The sequence below is a fragment of the Mustelus asterias genome, chromosome 2 (assembly GCF_964213995.1).
Source record: "Mustelus asterias chromosome 2, sMusAst1.hap1.1, whole genome shotgun sequence".
NCBI lineage: Eukaryota > Metazoa > Chordata > Chondrichthyes > Carcharhiniformes > Triakidae > Mustelus > Mustelus asterias.
Window position 1 is genome coordinate 35394663 of NC_135802.1, and position 21299 is coordinate 35415961.

Here is a 21299-nt window from a genome sequence, read left to right on the forward strand (position 1 = left end):
TAAAATATACAGGGCCTTTAGCACATGGCACTTCAGAATTGGCACGTCTACCACTGATGCAGTGTACGCTGGCCTTGCTGCAATTGATGGAGCCAGCTCATTTAAAAGCTCATTAACATCCTGTGTAGAATGGGATTACTGAGCAGGTGTGGGATGGATTTTGGTTCCAGCTGCTTTGAGAAGCATGAAGTAATTGAGAAGAACAGAGCAGACAGGGAGCAGCAGAGGAGGACCGGTAACACTGAATGCTAGATTGCACACTTCGAGAGGCCTTCGCAGCGAATCTTCGAGACTTTGGGAGAAAGGCTTCAAATGCAGGAGCAGCCAGAAGGAACCAAAAAAAAGACATAGTTCGCGGAAAGGGGAAAGAAAAATTGAGTTTGACCTTCACGCTTTACTCAAGGACATGCTTCAAAGGTAGAAAGGCTGCTGGGTATTCATGGACAGAAGGTTCTCCCCTACCACCCACCCTCCCCGCCAAAAGGTCTTTCACAATTTAAACTAAATTGCCAATGGCATTGAGTACCACCTATTTCAACCCCAGAGCAGTAGACAGCGCAGGAAAATGTTCAAAGACCTGACAAGGGCAGCCAAGGTAACAGACCAGCCTGTTTTCCATTTTGCGCTAGAGCAGCACTGGAATAACATATTGACCATCCTCTATCATTACTGGGAGCACAAATCTTCCTTCAGTTAAAGGAGCTAACCATCTTTGAAGAACAGGCCTCTGAACTATTGGGGGGGGGGGGGGGCGTTTAGGTCTAGGGTATTGTTGAAATCAGTAGACAGTGCAGGCTACAATTCAGGGCACACAGAGACCCAAATATTTATCACAGGCAGTCCTGCAACTTTAAATGAGACCTAAGTGGTTTTTTCTTGAAAGAAGATTTGTTCAAGGGACATCGCACCTACGGTCATGCATTGAGTCTTCTCCCCTCATTTGTGTAACATTCTGTGATGCATTTTCCATGTTTTAGATATCAATCCGAATAATAACATAAAAAGGAGTGGGCTATTTGGCCCCTCTAACCTGCTCCACCATTCAGTAAGATCATGGTTAAACTTCGAAACAAACTCTACTTTTCTGTTCAATCCTGTATCAGCCTCCCATCCCTTGACTCTGTCTACACTTCCTGCTGCCTCGGTAAAGCAGACAGCTTAATTAAGGACCCCACGCACCCTGGACATTCTCTCTTCCACCTTCTTCCATCGGGAAAAAGATACAAAAGTTTGAGGTCATGTACCAACCAACTGAAGAACTGCTTCTTCCCTGCTGCTGTCAGACTTTTGAATGGACTTACCTTGCATTAAGTTGATCTTTCTCTACACCTTAGCTATGACTGTAACACTACATTCTGCACTCCTTTCCTTCTCTGTGAACAGTATGTTTCGTCTGTATAGTGCACAAGAAACAATACTTTTCACTGTAGGTTAATACATGTGACAATAATAAATCAAATCAAATCAAAATCAAATTGAATCAAATCAAATCCTTGGATTTTTCTAGAGTTCAAAAATCCATCAAATTTGATCTTGAATATAATCAATGAATGAACATGCCTGGCCCTCTGGGTTAGAGAATTCCAAAGATTCACAGACTGAGATTTCTCATCATCTAGAGTCCTAAATAGCCAACCTCTTATCCTGAGATTATAACCCCTGGACTCTCCAGCCAGGGAACAGTCTTTCACCCTATATCCCATCAAGTCCCTTAAGAAATTCACATGTTCGTTGAGATCAGCTGTCATGATTTCAAACTCCAGAGAGTGTAGGCCAAAAGAGATAATGCTGGAAAATCTCAGCAGGTCTGGCAGCATCTGTAAGGAGAGAAAAGAGTTGGTGTTTCGAGTCCAGATGACCCTTTGCCAAAGCTGGACTGGAAACGTCAGGTTTTTTCTCTCCTTATGGATGCTGCCAGACCTGCTGAGATTTTCCAGCATTTTCTCTTTTGGTTTCAGATTCCAGCATCCACAGTAATTTGCTTTTATCCAGAGAATGTAGGCCCATTGCACTCAATCTCTCCTCATAGGTCAAACTTATTTTATGGGCGGCATGGTGGCACAGTGGTTAGCCCTGCTGCCTCACAGTGCCACGGATCCGGGTTCAATTCCGGCCTCAGGTGACTGTCTGTGTGGAGTTTGTACATTCTCCCCGTATCTGCGTGGATTTCCTCCGGGTGCTCCAGTTTCCTCCCACAGTCCAAAGATGTGCAAGTTAGGTGGATTGGCCATGGTAAATATTGCCCCTTAGAGTCCCAGGATGTGTAGGTTAGATGAATTAGCCATAGTAACTGTGTGGGATTATGGGGATAGGGTGGGGGAGAGGCCTGGGTCAAATACTCTGTCATAGAGTCAGTACAGACTCGATGGGCCGAACGGCTTCCTTCTGCACTGTAGTGATTCTATGAAATTTCTCATCCAGGAATCAATCCAGTGAAGATTCATTGCTTCCCCCATAAGATGAATATATCCTTCCTTATAGAGACCAATCTGGAATGCCCTGTATGAAAGGGTGGGGGGGAACCAGAGTTATTGGTAACATCTGAAAGAGAATTAGATGTACACTTGAAAATGAATGATTTGCAATGCTATGTGGAAAGGACAGGAGAGTGGGACTAAATGGATAGTATTTTCAAAGGAGCATGATGGGCTGAATGGTCACTTCCCGTGTGGTAGAATTATTTGATTTTACAGTGCTGTGAGTTACCAATGTACCTTATGTGTCGCCACAGGCTGTCAGCTGTGGGATGTTTGCCACAAAATGTTATTCAGATGCTACAAAAGCTCTTCAGCCTCTGAAATGGCATTGGCAACACCTGCAGACAGTGCATAGTGAACGGCCAACAGAATTATACAGAAAAGGTCAATTGGCCCTCTTGCCAGCATCGGTGTCATTGTGAAGGTAACTGTAAAAGTCCAGCTAGTGTCCTCTTTTAACCACATGCAACTGAACATACATTCAGCAGCAGAAATGAATGCCCACCAACACTAATCAATGGGATCTTCAACTGCTTACAGGCTGGCCCATTTCTTCTGGCTGTTGAATCAACTTTAAAAACATTTGGTTCTTTCTGTAGTTGCTTTCATGGTCTACAGGGAATGGTGTTTTATGCGCTGAAAGACTTTTTGTTAACTTTAGCTTCTGCACCAGACATGAATGCACTCATAACCGTTTCCATTGGGATACAGTATATCTTGGAGAATGAATGGAGGTAAAACAGAGAAGGGCAAGATGCTGGAAGAGGGAGGAGGAGGGAGTGGGTGGGAAGAAAGGCTCTTCACAAAAGGCCATATTGACGCAGGTTGCTCATGGAGCAATTTTTCTCCGCGAACCTCAGTGAGGATCACTGTCTCATTCAGTAAGGACATCCACAATGGAAGCTGTCATGCTGCTGCAACCACAAATTTACCAATACCCACAACCCCAATTTCTGATTGATCAACAGCCCTACACTATACCTTCCCCCGTCATTGATCCTCAGAGCAATAGCCTGACCACAACACAAAAATACATGCCACCACAAAATAAATATTCCAAACCAAAGTCATTAATGAAGGGTGGGATTCTCTTAAACACTGGAGCAAATCCCATTGTCTCTTTCAGCGGAATTTTCAAAATGAATCTCCCATACTTTGTGCACTGCAGAGTGCACTAGCGTGAATATCATTAAACATCAGTGGACAGGGCCTATTCCCACTGGAGATGCCGGCAGCATAGCGCTGAGCGGGCCACTGCACTATAATCTGTCAGAGCGGAGATCAGCGCATGCACAGTAACCCCACACTGCCGACTTCCCAATGGCTGGCCAGCCCCATGACCCCCACATTACTGACCGTGGAACACCCCACACGCCCTGATTGCTCGCCTTCCAGATGTGTCAGGACGAGCCTTGACCCACACCCCCAGCCCGCCTCGATCTCCCCCTCCGCCTCACCAGCAGTCCCAATCTCCCACTGGCAGTTCCTATCAACCCCCGGCAGGCCAATCTCTCCTCCCACACCAATGGGCAGCCCTGACCTCTGGCCTCTCTCCCTCTGTCACTGTCAAGTGCAGAGTGGCAGTGGGTCTCCCCACCCCCACCTATCTCACCTCCAGAGGCCCTGCCCCTCGAGGTCCCATGCCATATGGCCCCACTCCCTTGGCACTGCCCAATGCCTGGTGGGCAGTGCCAAGATGCCCCCGGGCATTGTCACTTGCCCCATTAGGCAGTGCAAGGTCGCCAGGTCCCCCCCTTACCCCCGATCTCCTGGAGGGCCTCCCTTCACTCCAGTGGGGTTAGGTTGTCAGTTCCCCACTAGTGGAGAGCTATTGTAAACCCCGCTGGAGTGAAACGCCCCTGGGGGGGGAGGCGGGGGGGGGGGGGGTGGGGGGGCAAATGGGTCTGGAGAATTCAGTCCCGGTCTGCTAATGATATTGAAATCATCATTTGAACAATTTATACAACTCTGTGCCGCTTTCTGGCGCAGAGCTGATGGTGCCGAAATCCAGCAGCCAGAGACATGCGGAGGCCACGGCGCCCAGCGGGAAGCCTACTACACGGCCTCCGCTTGAGTCTCCCGGCTCGCTGCGCTGGGAGAATCGTCCCTGAAATCTTACCAGATTGTAGGAAAAGTGGAAAAAGTAAACTAATCGCCTTGATGCCTGTCTTCTGTGTGCCTCTGCCTATCCCAGTGTTCCTACACAGTGCTAACCCAGTCATCATTGGCTTCACCCTTCAATTCAAAGTTGATGTCAACTTACGATTGTGAGTTGCTGCCAGGGGTCTTCTTGCCACTGAACACGCTGATTCTGAATTTTGCCTGAGTGTTTGTGGAAGGACACTGGCATTTATCTGACGGCTCTCCCATTGAATCTGGAGGAAGCTGCAAAGGCATTGCTGGTGGAATTTCCCGAGTGCTCTTCTGTGTCGCTGATATAATCCAGGTCACACTGCCGGACAAGAAGGTGGTGATGAATTCCTGCGCTGTACACTACAACTTATGGTGCCTTGCGGATGTCTTTGCTGTTAAACACTCGCTGCCCTAGTTTAGGGAAGGTTGAGATGGTGCAGTTTATCTAGTGTTGGATCTCTTCGTCAATAGAGGCCTTTGGAGAGGTGGCTGGCAAGGTATGGGAAATACTCAACACGTTCCACAGTCTCTCCTTCATCACACAGGGGGAGGTAGATGTTTGGCTGAACCAGGTGTGGGTTGAGATAAGAGTTTTACTTTGGCAATATTCAAGGACAGGCTGAGTTTCTTGTTTGCAGAATTGACGAGATCGAGAATGTCTTACAAAACTGGCACAGAGTGGGCAATGACAATGCAATCATCTGCCAACTGTAGGTCATGCATGTTTTGACACAAAGGCAACTGAGGTGAATGAGTTTTCCAAATAGACGCCACACCAGTAGGCAGTTGATCTTTGATGAAGTGAAAAACCACCGTCAGGTAGGTTGTGAATAGTATGGGGACAATCACACAACCCTGCTAGCCACTGGTCTGAACTTTGATCGTGTCTGCTTCAAGACCCTTACTGAAGAGGAAAATAACTCAGTAGAATCCACAGCATGATGTAAAAGCCTCTGAGAATCCACCCGATCTATACCTCTCAACATCTTGTACACCTCTATCAGGTCACCTCTCATCCTTCGTCTCTCCAAGGAGAAAAGACCGAGCTCCCTCAGCCTATCCTCATAAGGCATGCCAACCAATCCAGGCAACATCCTTGTAAATCTTCTCTGCACCCTTTCAATCATTTCCACATCCCTCCTGTAATGAGGTGACCAGAACTGAGCACAGTACTCCAAGTGGGGTCTGACGAGGGTCTTATATCATAGACTCAGAATAATCACCCCGTCCTCATACTTCAAAATAAATGTTCTCACCTGGTGTTTTAACAACATGAACTTCTGGAACCCCCTGGTCGTTAATAACATGTGAAAAGCAGAACCAGCCGCTGTCCACGTCTCTGAAGCTGCAATATCGGTGTGGCAACTGATCAGGCCGTTCCACTAGAGTTACTTCAAACTCGCACTGATCGCAGGCATCTTTCTTGGGCCCTTTGTTAAAGGCTTTGCACAGAACGCAGTTCCTGTGAATCAGTTAAGATGCAGATTCAACTATACCGGAAAGAACACCTCGAAACATTGAAAATAGAAGCAGCAGGAGGCCATTCGGCCCTTCGAGCCTTATCATATTCACTATGATCATGGCTGATCATCCAACTCAATTGCTTGATCCCACCTTCCCATCCTTTGATCCCCTTCCCCCCCAGGGCAATATCTAACTGCTTCTTGAAAACACATTGGGCCTGATTTTACCATCAAATTGCACCCATTTTCGGGTGCAAAAACTTGGTAAAGTCGGGCGGGAGGCAAGTAGCATGATCTGTGCCTGCCTCCACACCCGTTCCCCCTTTACCAATGGCCGAAAATGGCCGCCATCGGGACGCACCCCAAACGGGCGCAATGTCAATTTAAATACATTTGCATGTATTTAAATTGACTTAATGGGCTGGACACCCAAACGTACCGGCCCTTCCCCCTTTACCACCACATTCGCCTGTCCAGATTCAGCGCGAAACAGACATGGTCCGCAAAGGTCCGATTCGGATGCTCCAGCTTCTGAGGAAGTAAGTTCAGAGCTTCCGGCGACTCTCTGACTCAGATCGGTGGTGGGGGGGAGGAAGGGAGGCGGGTCTCATGGCTCTCTGGTGAGGGGGAAGGAGGGAGGTGGGTCAGATGGCTCTGGTGAGGGGGAGGGAGGCGGGTCAGATGGCTCTGGTGGGGGGGAGGGAGGTGGGTCAGATGGCTCTGGTGGGGGGGAGGGAGGTGGGTCAGATGGCTCTCAAGTGGGGGGGGAGGGAGGTGGGTCAGATCGTTTTCTGGTGGGGTGGAGGGAGGCGGGTCAGATGGCTCTCTGGTAGTGGGAGTAGGTGGGTCAGATGGCTCTCTGGTGGGAGGGAGGGAAGTGGGTCAGATGGCTCTCTGGTTGGGGGGGCGGTGGGATGTGGGTCAGATGTCTTTCTGGTCGGGGGGAGGGAGGTGGGTTGGATGTCTCTTGGTGGCGGGGAGGGAAGCGAGTCAGATGTCTCTCTGGTGGGGGGGAGGGAGGCGGGTCAGATGGTTCTCTGGTGGGGGGGAGGGAGGCGGGTCAGATGGCTCCCTGATGGGGTGGGGGGCAGGGGCAAGGGGGGTCCGCTGCCATTCTGCGTGCGTTCGGTAGGGGAGAAGGGGCGTCAGCCGACACTCTGCATGGCGATCAATGAGGGGAAAGGGGGGTCCGCTGCTACGCTGCGTGTGATTGGTGGGGTGGGGGGGGAAGGGGGCAGAGGCCGTGGTCAGTTTGGGTAGTGGGGGTGGGGGGATAAGGGGATCAGTTATGCTGTGGGGGTGAAGCAATGTCTGTGGGACAGGGGGAGGCATTATCCAGCTCGGGAGTAATGTGGCAGGGGAACATTTTCTATTTTTTTTACTGCACATGCGCAGTTGAAAGCTCCGATCAGAGCTGCAGGGTTTCGGGTGCATTTAGCACCGCCCACAAGCTTGTGCAGCGCAATTCGGACTCGCTGATATTTTTACAGGCAGAGTGCGTATGGGGGCATCTGAGAACAGGTCTAAAAGTCGGATCTGAAACACTCCCAGTTTCAAGTCCGCCCAGAACTTAGAATCAAAATGGTAAAATAGGGCCCATAAGGTTTTGGCCTCAACTATTTTCTGTGGTAGTGAATTCCACAGGCTCACCATTCTCTGGGTGAAGAAATTTCTCCTCATGTCTATCCTAAACGATCTACCCTGTACCCTCAGGCTGTGACCCTGGTTCTGGACACCCCCACCATTGGGAACATCCATCTTGCATCTGCCCTGTTTAGTCCTGTTAGAATTTTATAGGTTTCTATCAGGTTTTATTTATTTATTGGTGCCACTAGCAGGCTTACATTAACACTGCAATGAAGTTACTGTGAAAATCCCCTCGTCACCACCCTCTGGTGTCTGTTCAGGTACACTGAGGGAGAATTTAGCATGGCTAATGCATCTAACCAGCACGTCTTTCAGACTGTGGGAGGAAACCAGACCACCCGGAGGAAACCCACACAGGCACAGGGAGGATGTGCAAATTCCACACAGACAGTGTCCCAAGCCGGAAATCGAACCTGGGTCCCTGGTGCTGTGAGTCAGCAGTGCTAACCACTGTGACACCGTGCCGCCACCGTGATATCACCCTCATTCTTCAAAGCTCCAGTGCTTACAATCCTAACCAACTCAATCTCTCCTCATACATCATTCCCGCCATCCCAGGAATCAGTCTGGTAAACCTTCTTTGCACTCCCTCTAGAGCAAGAACATCCTTCCTCAGATAAGGAGATGAAAACTGCACACAATAAGGAGACCAAAACTGCACACAAGGGGCAACTTTCTGTCTTTGCACTCTGGCTGGGGAAGATCACCAGTTAGGATCATGAAGTCAAAACTCACCCCTTTACTGTCAAAGCTCAGCATTTGTGGGGTGGTGCATTTGTGAATCAGATACATTTCAGGGCTTTAAAAGAGCATGTGCATGAATTAGATGCATATGCAGTCACATAAATTAGTTCAGGTGAGTTTTCAGATAACATACAGATTATTAATGTTTATCACATCCAAGGGCTCTAAATCCAAAAAGTCTTCAAACCCACACTAAGCAGATAGTTACCTAGTTCTTTTTGAAGGAATTAAGCAATGACATTTATTGTAGGAACAGATAAGATACGGCAATTGACTGAATACCTACTTAAGGTTTGTACAGACATTAGGACAAGTTGGACACTGTTCACAGGTTGGTCCTACAAACATGCCTGTGCACCTGCACCGACCACATTCACATATTCCTCTGCCATTACAAATGCGTCCATTGGCTGCTCTACATGATTCCTCCTCCAGTGAACACTGACAGGCATTGCCTCTAAAAGTGGGCAAGCACTCACATCTTCCACACTGGCAAATGCCATTTCCTGCAAACAAAAATCAATAAGATTAGCTCACACATCATAGAATCATACAATCCCTACAGTACAGAAGGAGGTCATTCAGCCCACCGAGCCTGCACCGGATCTCTGACAGAGTATTGTACCCAGGCCCTCTCCCCTGCCCTATCCCTGTGACCCCACACATTTCATATGGCCCATCTCGTCGAACTCACATATCTTGGGGCACTGAGGGCCAAATTAAAATTTAAAGTTTATTCATAAGTGTCACAAGTAGGCTTGAATTAACACTGCAGTGAAATTACTGTGAAAATTCCCTAGTTGCCACACTCCGGCGCCTGTTCGGGTACACTGAGGGAGAATTTAGCATGGCCAATGCACCTAACCAGCACACCTTTCAAACTGTGGGAGGAAACCGGAGCATCCAGAGGAAACACACGCAGACACGGGGAGAATGTGCAGACTCCGTACAGACAGTGACCCAAGCCGGGAATCAAACCCGGGTCCCTGACGCTGTGAGGCAGCAGCGCTAACCACTGCGCCACCATACCAAACGGCCAATCCACCTAACCTACACATATTTGGACATCAGTTCTGTTTTGTCAAAATTTACTCCAAAATTTATTTTTAACACAGTACCTCTTACAATAATTGCTTTTTTAGAAGGTAGCCATGACCTCCAGGCCCACATTGGCTTTGCAGTTCAAGCCTTCCAAAGCTGTGGTTCGGTAAATCACACGCGCCCCTCCTAACAGTATACAATAATTGTAACTCTGTTAATGCACCTCAGAGTGCGGCCTGACCTATGCGTGTAATTTGAACAGCATTGTACTCTCTGTAACAAAAATATTGAAATGTTTATAATGTTCTCATTACTGTCTCGAAGCAGCTCAGAGTGCTTCTTGATCTCTGTGGAGTATGTGAACGTCTTTGAACCTTGCCATTATGACAATTTGAAATGTTTTGCAATGTTTCTTTCAGATATTTTATGAATAAATCATATTTTTGCAAAAAAAGTCACATGCACCAAAGGGACTGCCATGTAAAATTGTCAGTGAAGTACATTTTAGCCATCAGAAAGGCTGTTGGTGCTGCCTCTGTATATTTCAGCCTTTGTAAATCCTGTTCTGGCACAAAAAGTAGCTCAAGGAATGGAGTTGTTGAGAAGATAATGAAGTGTTGCAGCCACTGATGACTGATAAAGTAGATCACCACAGAAGATGGGTGTGAGAAGGTGGATGTCATTGAGTAGAAAGTTGGGTTGATCTTGTAGCAGATAGCACAGCTCTGTAACTGACTTCATGCCCCTATGGGGCCAGTTCCTTACATTTAGTGTTGGGGCATGTTGAAAAGGTTGGAATAATGTTGATCATTCAGCTCTGGTATCTGTTGATCTCCGAGGCATTCATTAATTCCATCTGTGCCAATTTCAACCATAAGAACACACAACGTCCAAACCAATTTCCACCAGGAACTCACTGCCCACCAACAGACTCTGACACTGATCATCTGGTTTGGAAGAACTTTCCTCCCAGTTTCTTTGCAATTATGCTTTCAATGGGTTAGCTGAAATAAAGGGTTATTTTTGGGGCATTAAAGAGGAACTTACTGTAATGAATCTTTACTTCATTTACTGTTCTAAATCAATTGCATAAAATTAACCAAAAATTACAGATTATATTAACAAAAATACAGATTTTTAAAAGAATGCATAAAATGAACAAACAACCAGGATTTGCCAAGCTTGCAGCAGTGAGCCAGCCAGAGTCCACTAACTCCAGCACCATGGAAGATTCCACTGATTGGAAACATTGCAACAAGAAACAGCCAAAGCCACTTCTTCCCGGGTGGCACGGTGGCACAGTGGTTAGCTCTGCTGCTTCATAGCACCAGGGACTCAGGCTCAATTCCGGCCTCGTGTAACAGTCTGTGTGGAATTGCGTGGGTTTCCTCCGGGTGTTCCGGTTTCCTCCCACAGTCTGAAAGACGGCAGGTCAGGTGAATTAGCCATGGTAAATGTGTGGGTTTACGGGGCTCAGGTTGGGGGATGTGCTGGATAAAATGTTCTTTCAGAGAGTCAGTGCAGACTCGATGGACTGAATGGCCTCCTTCTGCACTGTTCACATTATATATTAATGATTTGGAAAAGGAACTAAATGTATTATCTCCGAATTTGCAGATGATATAAAGTTGGGTGGTAGAGTGAGCTGTGAGGAGGATGCAGAGATGCTTCAGCGTGATTTGGACAGGCTGAATGTGTGGGCATGTGCATGGCAGATGAAGTATAATGTGGATAAATGTGAGGTTATCCACTTTGGTTGCAATAATAGGAAGACAGATTATTACTTGAATGGGCGTAACTTGAGAGAGGTGGATACTCAGCGAGACCTAGTGTACCAGTCACTGAAAGTAAGCGTGCAGGTATAGCAGGCAGTAAAGAAGGCAAATAGTATGGTCTTCATAGCGAGAGGACTTGAGTACAGGGATAGGGATGTTTTGCTGCAGTTGTATAGGGTGTTGGTGAGGCCACATCTGGAGTATTGTTTGCAGTTTTGGTGTCCTTATCTGAGGAAGGATGTCCTTGCTATTGAGGGAGTACAGCGAAGGTATACCAGGCTGATCCCTGGGATGGCAGGTCTGTCATATGAGGAGTGACTAAGTCAGTTAAGATTATATTCACTGGAGTTCAGAAGAGTGAGAGGGGATCTCATAAAAACTTATAAAATTCTAGCAGGTTAGACAGGGTAGATTCAGAAAGAATGTTCCCAATGGTGGGGGAGTCCAGAACTAGGGGTGATAGTTTGAGGATAAGGGGTAAACCTTTTAGAACTGAGGTAAGGAGAAATTTCTTCACCCAGAGGATGATGAATGTGTGGAATTCACTACCACAGAAAGTAGTTGAAGCCAAAACGTCTGATTTCAAGAAGAAATTAGATATAGCTCTAAAGGGATCAAGAGATATGGGCGGGAAGGAGGGGAAATCAGGATATTGAATTTGATGCTCAGCCATGATCAAAATGAATGATGGAGCAGGCTCGAAGGGCTGAATGGCCTACTCCTGCTTCTAGTTTCTATGTTTCCATGTAGAGATTCTATGATTTTATTCATAATGGGCTCTGAATGCAAAAACTGAGCATAAGCCTGAAAACTGCAGTAAAATACTCAATTATGTATTTTTTATAGTTTCTGGAACTTTAATTAATTCAAGGCATGAATGCGTGCCAGTGCGCGTGCCAGTGTGCCAACACGTAAAATGTGGCAGGATGGTAAAACCTGGGGGCAGAACGAATTCGGCACAATGAAAAGCTGCTGGCTCAGTTTTCCAATCTCTCCAGCCTGTGCCTGTGGAAGTGTTAGCATCAATCAGAAAATCTGTACTGCAGATCTGACATGGGAATAAATAAAAATCACCATTCCTTGCTTCAATGTGTATTCTACCACTCTCCGAAAAGAATGACGGCATTCCCTCTGAGATTCCTGAATGCTCTCACTATGTTCATACTATTGTGAAGGTGAGTATCGACTACTGTGGCCATCTGCATTTGGTTTGCTCAGGTCACTGAGATCCGGAGTAATGTGTGAAGAATTCTCCGTGTTAAATTAACACGTAGCAGGTCATAGAATCCTTACAGTGCAGAAGGCAGGCCATTCGGCCCATCGAGTCTGCCCTGACTCTCCAAAAGAGCATTTTACCCAGGCCCACTCTCCTACCCTTTCCCTGTTACCCCGTACATTCATCATGGCTAATCTGCCTAACCTACCTAATCTTTGACAATTCAGCATTTGCCAATCCACCTAACCTGCACATCTTTGGACTGTGGGAGGAAACCGGAGCACCCGGAGGAAACCCGCGCAGACATGGGGGAGAACGTGCAAACTCCGCACAGTCAGTCACCCAAGGTCGGAATTGAACCTGGGTCCCTGGCGGCAGCAGTGCTAGCCATTGTGCCACTGCGCCACCCTTGTGCCACCATGCCAGATGTGCAGTGACCCTATAGCCCATGGTATTCATTAACTTTGAGCAGAGTGCACGCCCCCCCAAATGACGTGCCCCCTTTCCACCTTTACAACAAAGATATTCTGACTCTCACCCACCTCTTCATGCCAAATGTAGTGTGATATGGAAAGATTCATATTCAGAGGCCAATTGGCTTCTAAATAAGTCTAATTGGACATTAATGATTTTTTAAAAATGGCCGACACTCTATTTCGGCGTCCACCTACCTATTGTATTGTGGATATTGATTCGGGAGTCAATGGGAAGTTGGTGGGCTCACCAGTTGTCGTGTTTTACATGCCGCACTATGCCCCCGTCCTGCCACCTCAACCCCACCCTGACCAAAAACACACCTGACTGAGATCTGCCACTCACCTGACGAAGGAGCAGCGCTCTGAAAGCTAGTGGCGTTTGCTACCAAATAAACCTGTTGGACTTTAACCTGGTGTTGTTAGACTCCTTACTGCAAAAACACACCGGCAGGGAGGCTTTAAAATCCAGCAGCTCATTTCAGTTCTGCATTGGCTTCTTGGTGTAATTTTTCTAATTGTCAAGAGGGACACAAGATTCTGTATCATACGTTTGACCACACAAGCTAACATTGATTTCCTCTGAGCTCAGTACATCTATTTCATCTTCTGCTGCTGAGCTAATGCAATTAAATAGAATCTGTTTCTGGATTAGCTGCCGTGGACATCAATATGGAGGAAAGTGCCAAGTTAGCATCAAACTGGGCAACACGGTGGCACAATGGTCAGCACTGCTGTCTCACAGTGCCAGGGACCCAGGTTCGATTCCCGGCTTGGGCCATTGTCTGTGCAGAGTCTGTATGTTCTCCCTGTGTCTGTGTGGGTTTCCTCCGGGTGCTCCGGTTTCCTTCCAGAGTCCAAAAGATGTGCTGGTTAAGTGCATTGGCCATGCTACATTCTCCCTCAGTGTACCCGAACAGGCACCGGAGTGTGGCGACTAGGGGATTTTCACAGCAACTTCATTGCAGTGTTAATGTAAGTCTGCTTGTGCCACTAATAAACTTTTAAACTCTAAACTGAATTTTCAGCTAGGCTCAGCAAAATCCGGGAATCTGCGTTTCCTTCACTCTTTATACCATCCTTCATAACCAGTGACATTTGGCAACTTTCACAACAAACATTTGAGGTAAATTACAGATAAATTCAGAAGCCCAGTCAGAATTTTACAGTCCCTCCTGGTCTTCCAGTCCCGCTGAAGTCAGCTGATATTTGAATAGCTCGCTGCAAGAGACCCGTGAGGCATGTGAACTGCCAAGGTTCCCCGGACGTAGGGGAAGAAGGGTGTAATGATCTCAACGAGGCCCATGAAGTTGGCCTCTTGGAGTATGTGCTCCCTGATTGACTGCCTGCCCAATCAGGGAGTCTCGCCTGTATATATATTGAGGAGTGTCAGGGTCACTGACAGTCTAGACTCTGACTTTGTACCTGAAGCACTCTCAGGAGTGGAATGGAGTTTGTAAATAAACATTCTGGTCCAGCAATCAGCATATGCAGAAATACATTCTGGCAGCTCATTCATTCTGCTGTACACTTGCCTCCACAAATCAAGCCATTGTATCGGTCACAGCTGAAGTTATTGCATTCACAGTATCTGCCGAAGATGACTTCTTTGGGATTTTCCCTTCTTCTGCACACACAATCCCCACAGATACAATCCCCATTGTTGCTGCAGATTGGAGATGCCTTGTCTTTTCGACACGAAGCAATGATATCATCACTGAATGTTTCATCAGTGTTGCATTCACAAAACTGACCAATACGTCCTTCGTTACATCTGAAAACGAAGCAGTTCAGCCTTAAAACCAATAACAGTGAACCGTGGACTTACTTTCTACATTGAAAACAAGCACCCTTTGTCTTGAGGAAAACCACCTCAGCTTTTGACTGGGCACTTTACAGCTTTCTGCACTCGTCACTGAGTTCAACAATTTAAATGATAAATGGCATTGTTTTGCTGGTTTGTTCTCTTTATCATTTCTTCTGACTCCTTCTACTTTGCATTCAGGTGGCTGCTCTCCTGCCATTCACACCTCATCGTGACACATCTTTTGTTTCTTTACATGACGCACCACCCACCCCCTGTGGCTTTTTGCAGCATCAAAACCATTTAACCTATCCTCCCTTCCACCCCATCACACACACCTTCCCTGTCGTTCTTCTTCCCACCTTCCCCATTCTCATTCGCTCAAAGCTTTGGCAGTTCATTCGTTCCGCTGTATAATTGCCTCCACAAATTACCCCACTGGATCGATCACAACTGAAGTTGTCACATTCACAGTATTCGCCGGAGATGGTTTCATTGGGATTTTTGCTCCTTTTGCAGGCATATTCCCCACAGATTAGACTATAAAACAATAAGACCACAAGGTATAGGAGCAAAATGAGGTCATTCGGCCCATCGAGTCTGCTCCGGCATTCCATCATGGCTGATAGGATAAAAGCAAATTGCTGCGGATGCTGGAATCTGAAACCGAAAGAGAAAATGCTGGAAAATCTCAGCAGGTCTGGCAGCATTTGTAAGGGGAGGAAAGAGCTGACGTTTCGAGTCCAGATGACCCTTTAAGGAACCTTTAAGGGTCATCTGGACTCGAAACCTCAGCTCTTTTCTCTCCTTACAGGTGCTGCCAGACCTGCTGAGATTTTCCAGCATTTTCTCTTCTGGCTGATATGATTCTCATCCCCATTCTCTTGTCATCCCATAACCCTTGATCCTCTTATTACTATATTATTATAATAGTTATATATATATAAATATAATATATTATTATACTACTATAATATTATTAGATACAATCAACATTGTTGCTGCAGATTAAAGATAAATTGACTTTTCTCAGCTCTCATGAAAGGTCATCAGCCTGAAGCGTGAACTCTGTTTCTACTTCCCACAGATTGTGCCAAACCTACTGAAACCTCCAGCATTTTCCGTTTGTATCACCGGTCTCCAGCATCTGCGGTATTTTGCTGATCATGGACGTGCCTACCTTCTTCCCTTCCAGAACAGCACACAAACAAGAAGGCCATTCAGCCCCTCGAGCCTTAATAATATCATGGCTGATCTAAAAGTAACCACAAATCTGCAACCCGCCTACCCCTCAATAACCTATCACCCCCTTGCTTACCAAGAATCTATCCATCTCTGCCTTAAAAATATTCAAAGACTCTGCTTCCATCGCCTTTTCAGGAACAGAGTTCCAAAGACTCAGGATCCTCTGAGTCACCGCATCTCCATTTTAAATGGGCGACCGCTTATTTTTAAACAGTAACCCCCTCGTTTCAGTATAAGGGCAGCAAAAGAACTTCTCACAGAGAATAAAAGGGTTGTGTCACGAACCAAACATCCAAGGATGAATGAGAAGATTATGTCCAAAGCAACGTGTCAGCAGTCAAACCAGAACAAAAAGTTAAACAGAAACGGATACAGTCACTGATAACTTAATGGCTGCATTGCTGTAAACTTGTGCTCCATATTCCTAGCCATGTTCCATAGCTAGGCTGTTCCTGTACAGCTACAACACTGGCATCTATCTGACAATGTGGAAAATATGTCCACAAAAAACAGAACAAATCCCATCCGGTCAATTATCGCTGGAATTTAATAGATAAGTTTGGAGGTCATGCATTTGAGCAGAACAGGTAGGGGGCGCTATACAGACTTCATGGCACAGTTCCAAAGAGTGTGCAGGGACAGGAAAACACATTGGTTCATGTGAATAGACTTTTGAAGGCGGCAGGACACATTGAGAGGGTAGTTAGCAAAGCATATAATAAGATCGTGATAAAAAGGAATAGGAGTAGGCCATTCAGTCCCTCCATCCCCCCCTACATTTCAATAAGATATTGGCTGATCTGATTGTAGCCTTAACTCCACTTTCCTGCCTGCCTCTCCATAACCTTTGACCACCTTATCAATCAAAAATCCATCGAACTTAGCCTTGAATATATTCAATGATGCTGCAATCCATAAATAGTTGATCTGATCCCGGTTACAATTTGCCAACCTGAAAATGATCTATTTGTCCCAACTCTCCATTTCCTGTCTGTTAGCCAATGTCCTTGCTAACCTATCACTTCCAACACCACCATCTTAGGCAGTAACATATATGTGGCACCTTTTCTAATGCCTTTTTGTAATCCAAACACATTACATCTACTTTGTCCTTTATTCACCCTGCTTGATTCATCAAATAACTGTAACAAATTTGTCAAACACAATTTCCCTATCACAAAACCAAGCTGACTCTGCTTGATTGTGTTATGATTTTCTAAATGTTCTGCTATTAATGTCCTTAATAATGGATTCCAGCATTTTCCCAATGATAGATGTTAAGTTAACTGGCCTATAGTTTCGTGCTTTCTGCCTCTCTCCATTCTTGAATAGGGGTGTTATAATTGTGGTTTTCCAATCCGCTGGGACCTTTCTAAAATCTCGGACATTTTGGAAGATTACAGCCAGTGCACTCACCATCTCTGCAACCATTTCATTTAAGACCCTGAAGCAGCCTATCAGATCTGGGGGACCTATCAGCTTTTAATCCCATTACTTTCTCCAGCATTTTCTATTTAGTGAACATGATAAGGGATCTTGAGCTGCATTCAGTAGAAGCATTGAGCACAAAAGCAGAGAAGTTATGTTGACTTTACCTTATAAAGTTCTGGTTTGGCTACAACTATAATATTCCATCAAGTACTGGTTACTACTCAGGGGTCATAATTTGGATAAAATCATAGAATCATAAAATCCCACAGTATAGAAGGAAGCCATTCGGTCCATTGAGTCTGTACCGATCACAATCCCACCCATACCCTATTCCCATAACCCCACACATTTACCCTGCCAATCCCCCTGACACTAGGGGTCAGTGTACCACGGCCAATCAGCTAACCCGCATATCCTTGGACTGTGGGAGGAAACCGGAGCACCCGGAGGAAACCCACGCAGACACGGGGAGAAAGTGCAAACTCCACACAGACAGTGACCCAAGGCTGGAAATAAACCTGGGTCCCTGACACTGTGAGGCAGCAGTGCTAACCACTGTGCCACCGTGCCACCCTAGAAGAAGGCCATTCGGCCCATCGAGCCTGCACCGACAATAATCCCGCCCAGGTCCTATCATATTTACCCACATATTAACTCTACTAATCCACCTGACACTCTCCTAACACTAAGGAGCAATTTAGCATGGCCAGTCAACCTAACCCGCACATTTTTGGAGTGTGGGAGGAAACCAGAGCACCCGGAGAAAACCCACGCAGACACGGGGAGAATGTGCAAACTCCACACAGACAGTGACCCAAGCCTGGATGAAAAGATGTCTCTACTCCAGAGGACCGTGGATGCTCAGTTATTGAATATATTCAAAGCTAAGATTGTGAGGTTTTTGGACACTAAAGGAATCAAGTGACATGGGGATCAGGCAGGGAAATGAAGATCAGCATAAGCTCATTGAATGGTGGAACAGGCTCAAATGTCTGTACAGCTACTCCCACTCGCACTTATGGGCCAGAATTTTACCATCCCGCCCGCCATAGGAATCAGAGCAGGTGAGGGGGAAGGACCATAGAAAGGTACATTGACTTCGGGCGGGATTTTATGGTTTTGGGGCGAGCGCGGATGGAAAGTCCCACCCATGTTCTTTATCCTGCTGTCTATATTCTCCTTGGAGAGGCGAAGGATGAGAGGTGACCTGATAGAGGTGTATAAGATGCTGAGAGGTATTGATAGAGTGGATTCTCAGCGGCTTTTACCCAGGGCTGAAATGGTTGTCACGAGAGGCCACAGGTTTAGGGTGCTGAGGAGTAGGTATAGAGGAGATGTTAGGGGTGAGTTTTTCATTCAGAGGGTGGTGGGTGCGTGGAATCGGCTGCCGGTAGTGGTGGTGGAAGCGGATTCGATTGAGTCTTTTAAGAGACTTTTGGATAGGTTCATGGAGGTTAGTAAGATAGAGGCTTATGGATGAGCCTAGAAGGTAAGGAAATTGTTCGGCGCAACTTGTGGGCTGAAGGGCCTGTTTGTCCTGTAGCTTTTCTATGTTCTATGTTCTATATTGTGTGCACAAATCCTGAATAAATGATTGACCTACCTACAGGTTCCACACTCGAGCATTCCATTACCCTGGTGACAATATGGGCTGTTGGGGATTCCATTTTTATGGCACTCGCATTCACATACAAACTCCAAATCAATCTCAACTTTCTCATTCAGACCCCGTGGCTCGATGTTAATAGTTGTCTTCTTCCTGTTTTTAGGGCATGTCTTTGCTGTGATACTTATGGCGAAGTTTACCTGGAAAGAAGGGAATGACATTTCAAAAATACCACCTCGTTCAGGTATCACAAGCAAAAATGTTCTTACTTTGATATGCAAGGTTCAACAGAGTAAAACTGAAGAGGTGAATTTAAAAGTGGTTATTTAATTGCATTAACATTGCTCTGAGGGCCACAGGAAGGAGGAAAGACCGAGGGAAATAAGAACTTCCAACATTCTCAGGTCCTGAATCATAGAATCCCTACAATGCAGAAGGAGGCCACTCAGCCCATTGAGTCTGCACCGACACTCTGAGAGCATCTACCCAATCCTCGTAACCCCATGTATCCCCCTAACCTACACATCCTTGGACACTAAGGGGGACAATTTAGCATGGCCAATCCACCTAACCTGCACATCTTTGGACATTAAGGACAATTTAGCATGGCCAATCCACCTAACCTGCACATCTTTGGACATTAAGGACAATTTAGCATGGCCAATCCACCTAACCTGCACATCTTTGGACATTAAGGACAATTTAGCATGGCCAATCCACCTAACCTGCACATCTTTGGACATTAAGGACAATTTAGCATGGCCAATCCACCTAACCTGCACATCTTTGGACATTAAGGACAATTTAGCATGGCCAATTCACCTAACCTGCACATCTTTGGAGTGTGGGAGGAAACCGGAGCATCTGGAGGTAACCCACACAGGCACAGGGAGAACATGCAAACTCCACACAGGCAGTCAACCAAGGCCAGAATTGAACCAGGTCCCTGGCACTGTGAGGCCATAAGGTGGAGATGCCGGCGTTGGGCTGGGGTGGGCACAGTAAGAAGTCTCACAACACCAGGTTAAAGTCCAACAGGTTTATTTGGTAGCACGAGCTTTCGGAGCGCTGCCCCTTCATCAGGTGAGTGGAGAGTTGAGTTCACAAACTGGGCATATATAGACAGAAACTCAATTACAAGATAATGGTTGGAATGAGAGTCGTAACAGGTAATCAAGTCTTTACAGGTGCAGACAATGCGAGTGGAGAGAGTGTTATTTTAAAGAGAGGGTTAACCATTTGGCCTGGGCTTGCAAAATCTTACTAACTGTCCTGGCTTGAGACAATTCACACCTCTTTAACCTGTGCTTAAACCTCTCTCCACTCACGCATTGTTCAAGGCAGCATTTAACCAAGTGAGGCATCACAGGCCTATGGTAAAACTGAAGCCAATGGAAATCAGAGGGAAAACTCTCCACTGATTGGAGCCATACCTAGTCTAAAGGAAAATAGTTCTGGGTTGCTGGAGGCCCGTCATCTCAGCCCAAGATATTGCTGCAGGAGTTCCTCAGGGCAGTGTCCCCGGCTTAACCATCTTTAGCTGCTTCATCAATGACCTTCCGTGATGATTACATAGTGTTCAGTTCCATTCACAGCCCCCCAGATGATGAAGCAGTCCATAACTGCATGCAGCAAGAACTGAACAACAGGCAAAGTTGAGCGATGTAACATTCACACCACATTGGTGCCAGGCAGTGGCCATCTTCAACAACAGAGAATCTAACCATCTTCCCTTGACATTCAATGTTATTACTATTGCTGAATCCTCCGCTATCAACATCCTGAGGTTACCATTAACTATTAATGGTTACATTATTGTTTTTTTTCCAAAAAAGGGAAAATCAAATCAGTTGGCCAGGAAACTTTTTCGAACAGGTAGGGCCTTAATGGAAGACACTATAGTGACTACCATTAAAACAAAATGGGCAACACGAAAACATGGTAGCTTGGTTCTAACGTGCCAGCAGATGTGGGTAAGCTATGGGCACAGCAGCCCCTGCCATTGTACCCAATTTTACATTGCCCTCGCTTGCCAGCCCACTCCCAGGGGGCATAAAATTCCAACCAAGGTGCAGGCACGAGATCTGATAACAAGATCTTTCTTTACTTCCCAAACATGGCTCTGCAAGAATATAATTTCCACTGGTTGGTTATTGATCAAGTCTTTAAGCAGATTAAGAAGTCTCACAACACCAGGTTAAAGTCCAACAGGTTTATTTGGAATCACAAGCTCCTTCATCAGGT

The 21299-nt window shown here is 46.3% G+C and overlaps 1 protein-coding gene across 1 annotated transcript in view; it reads right to left on the reverse strand.

Moving 5' to 3' along the window:
• The window catches only part of LOC144506832 (integrin beta-1-like), a 119942-nt gene that overhangs the window by 12814 nt on the left and 85829 nt on the right, over positions 1 to 21299 (reverse strand). The window contains exons 11-14 of the mRNA XM_078233191.1: positions 19053 to 19255; positions 14505 to 14743; positions 8751 to 8970; positions 5867 to 6072 (exon numbers count right to left, since the gene is read on the reverse strand). Coding sequence (XP_078089317.1) covers positions 5867 to 6072; positions 8751 to 8970; positions 14505 to 14743; positions 19053 to 19255 — 868 coding nt within the window. The remainder of the gene's footprint in view (positions 1 to 5866; positions 6073 to 8750; positions 8971 to 14504; positions 14744 to 19052; positions 19256 to 21299) is intronic.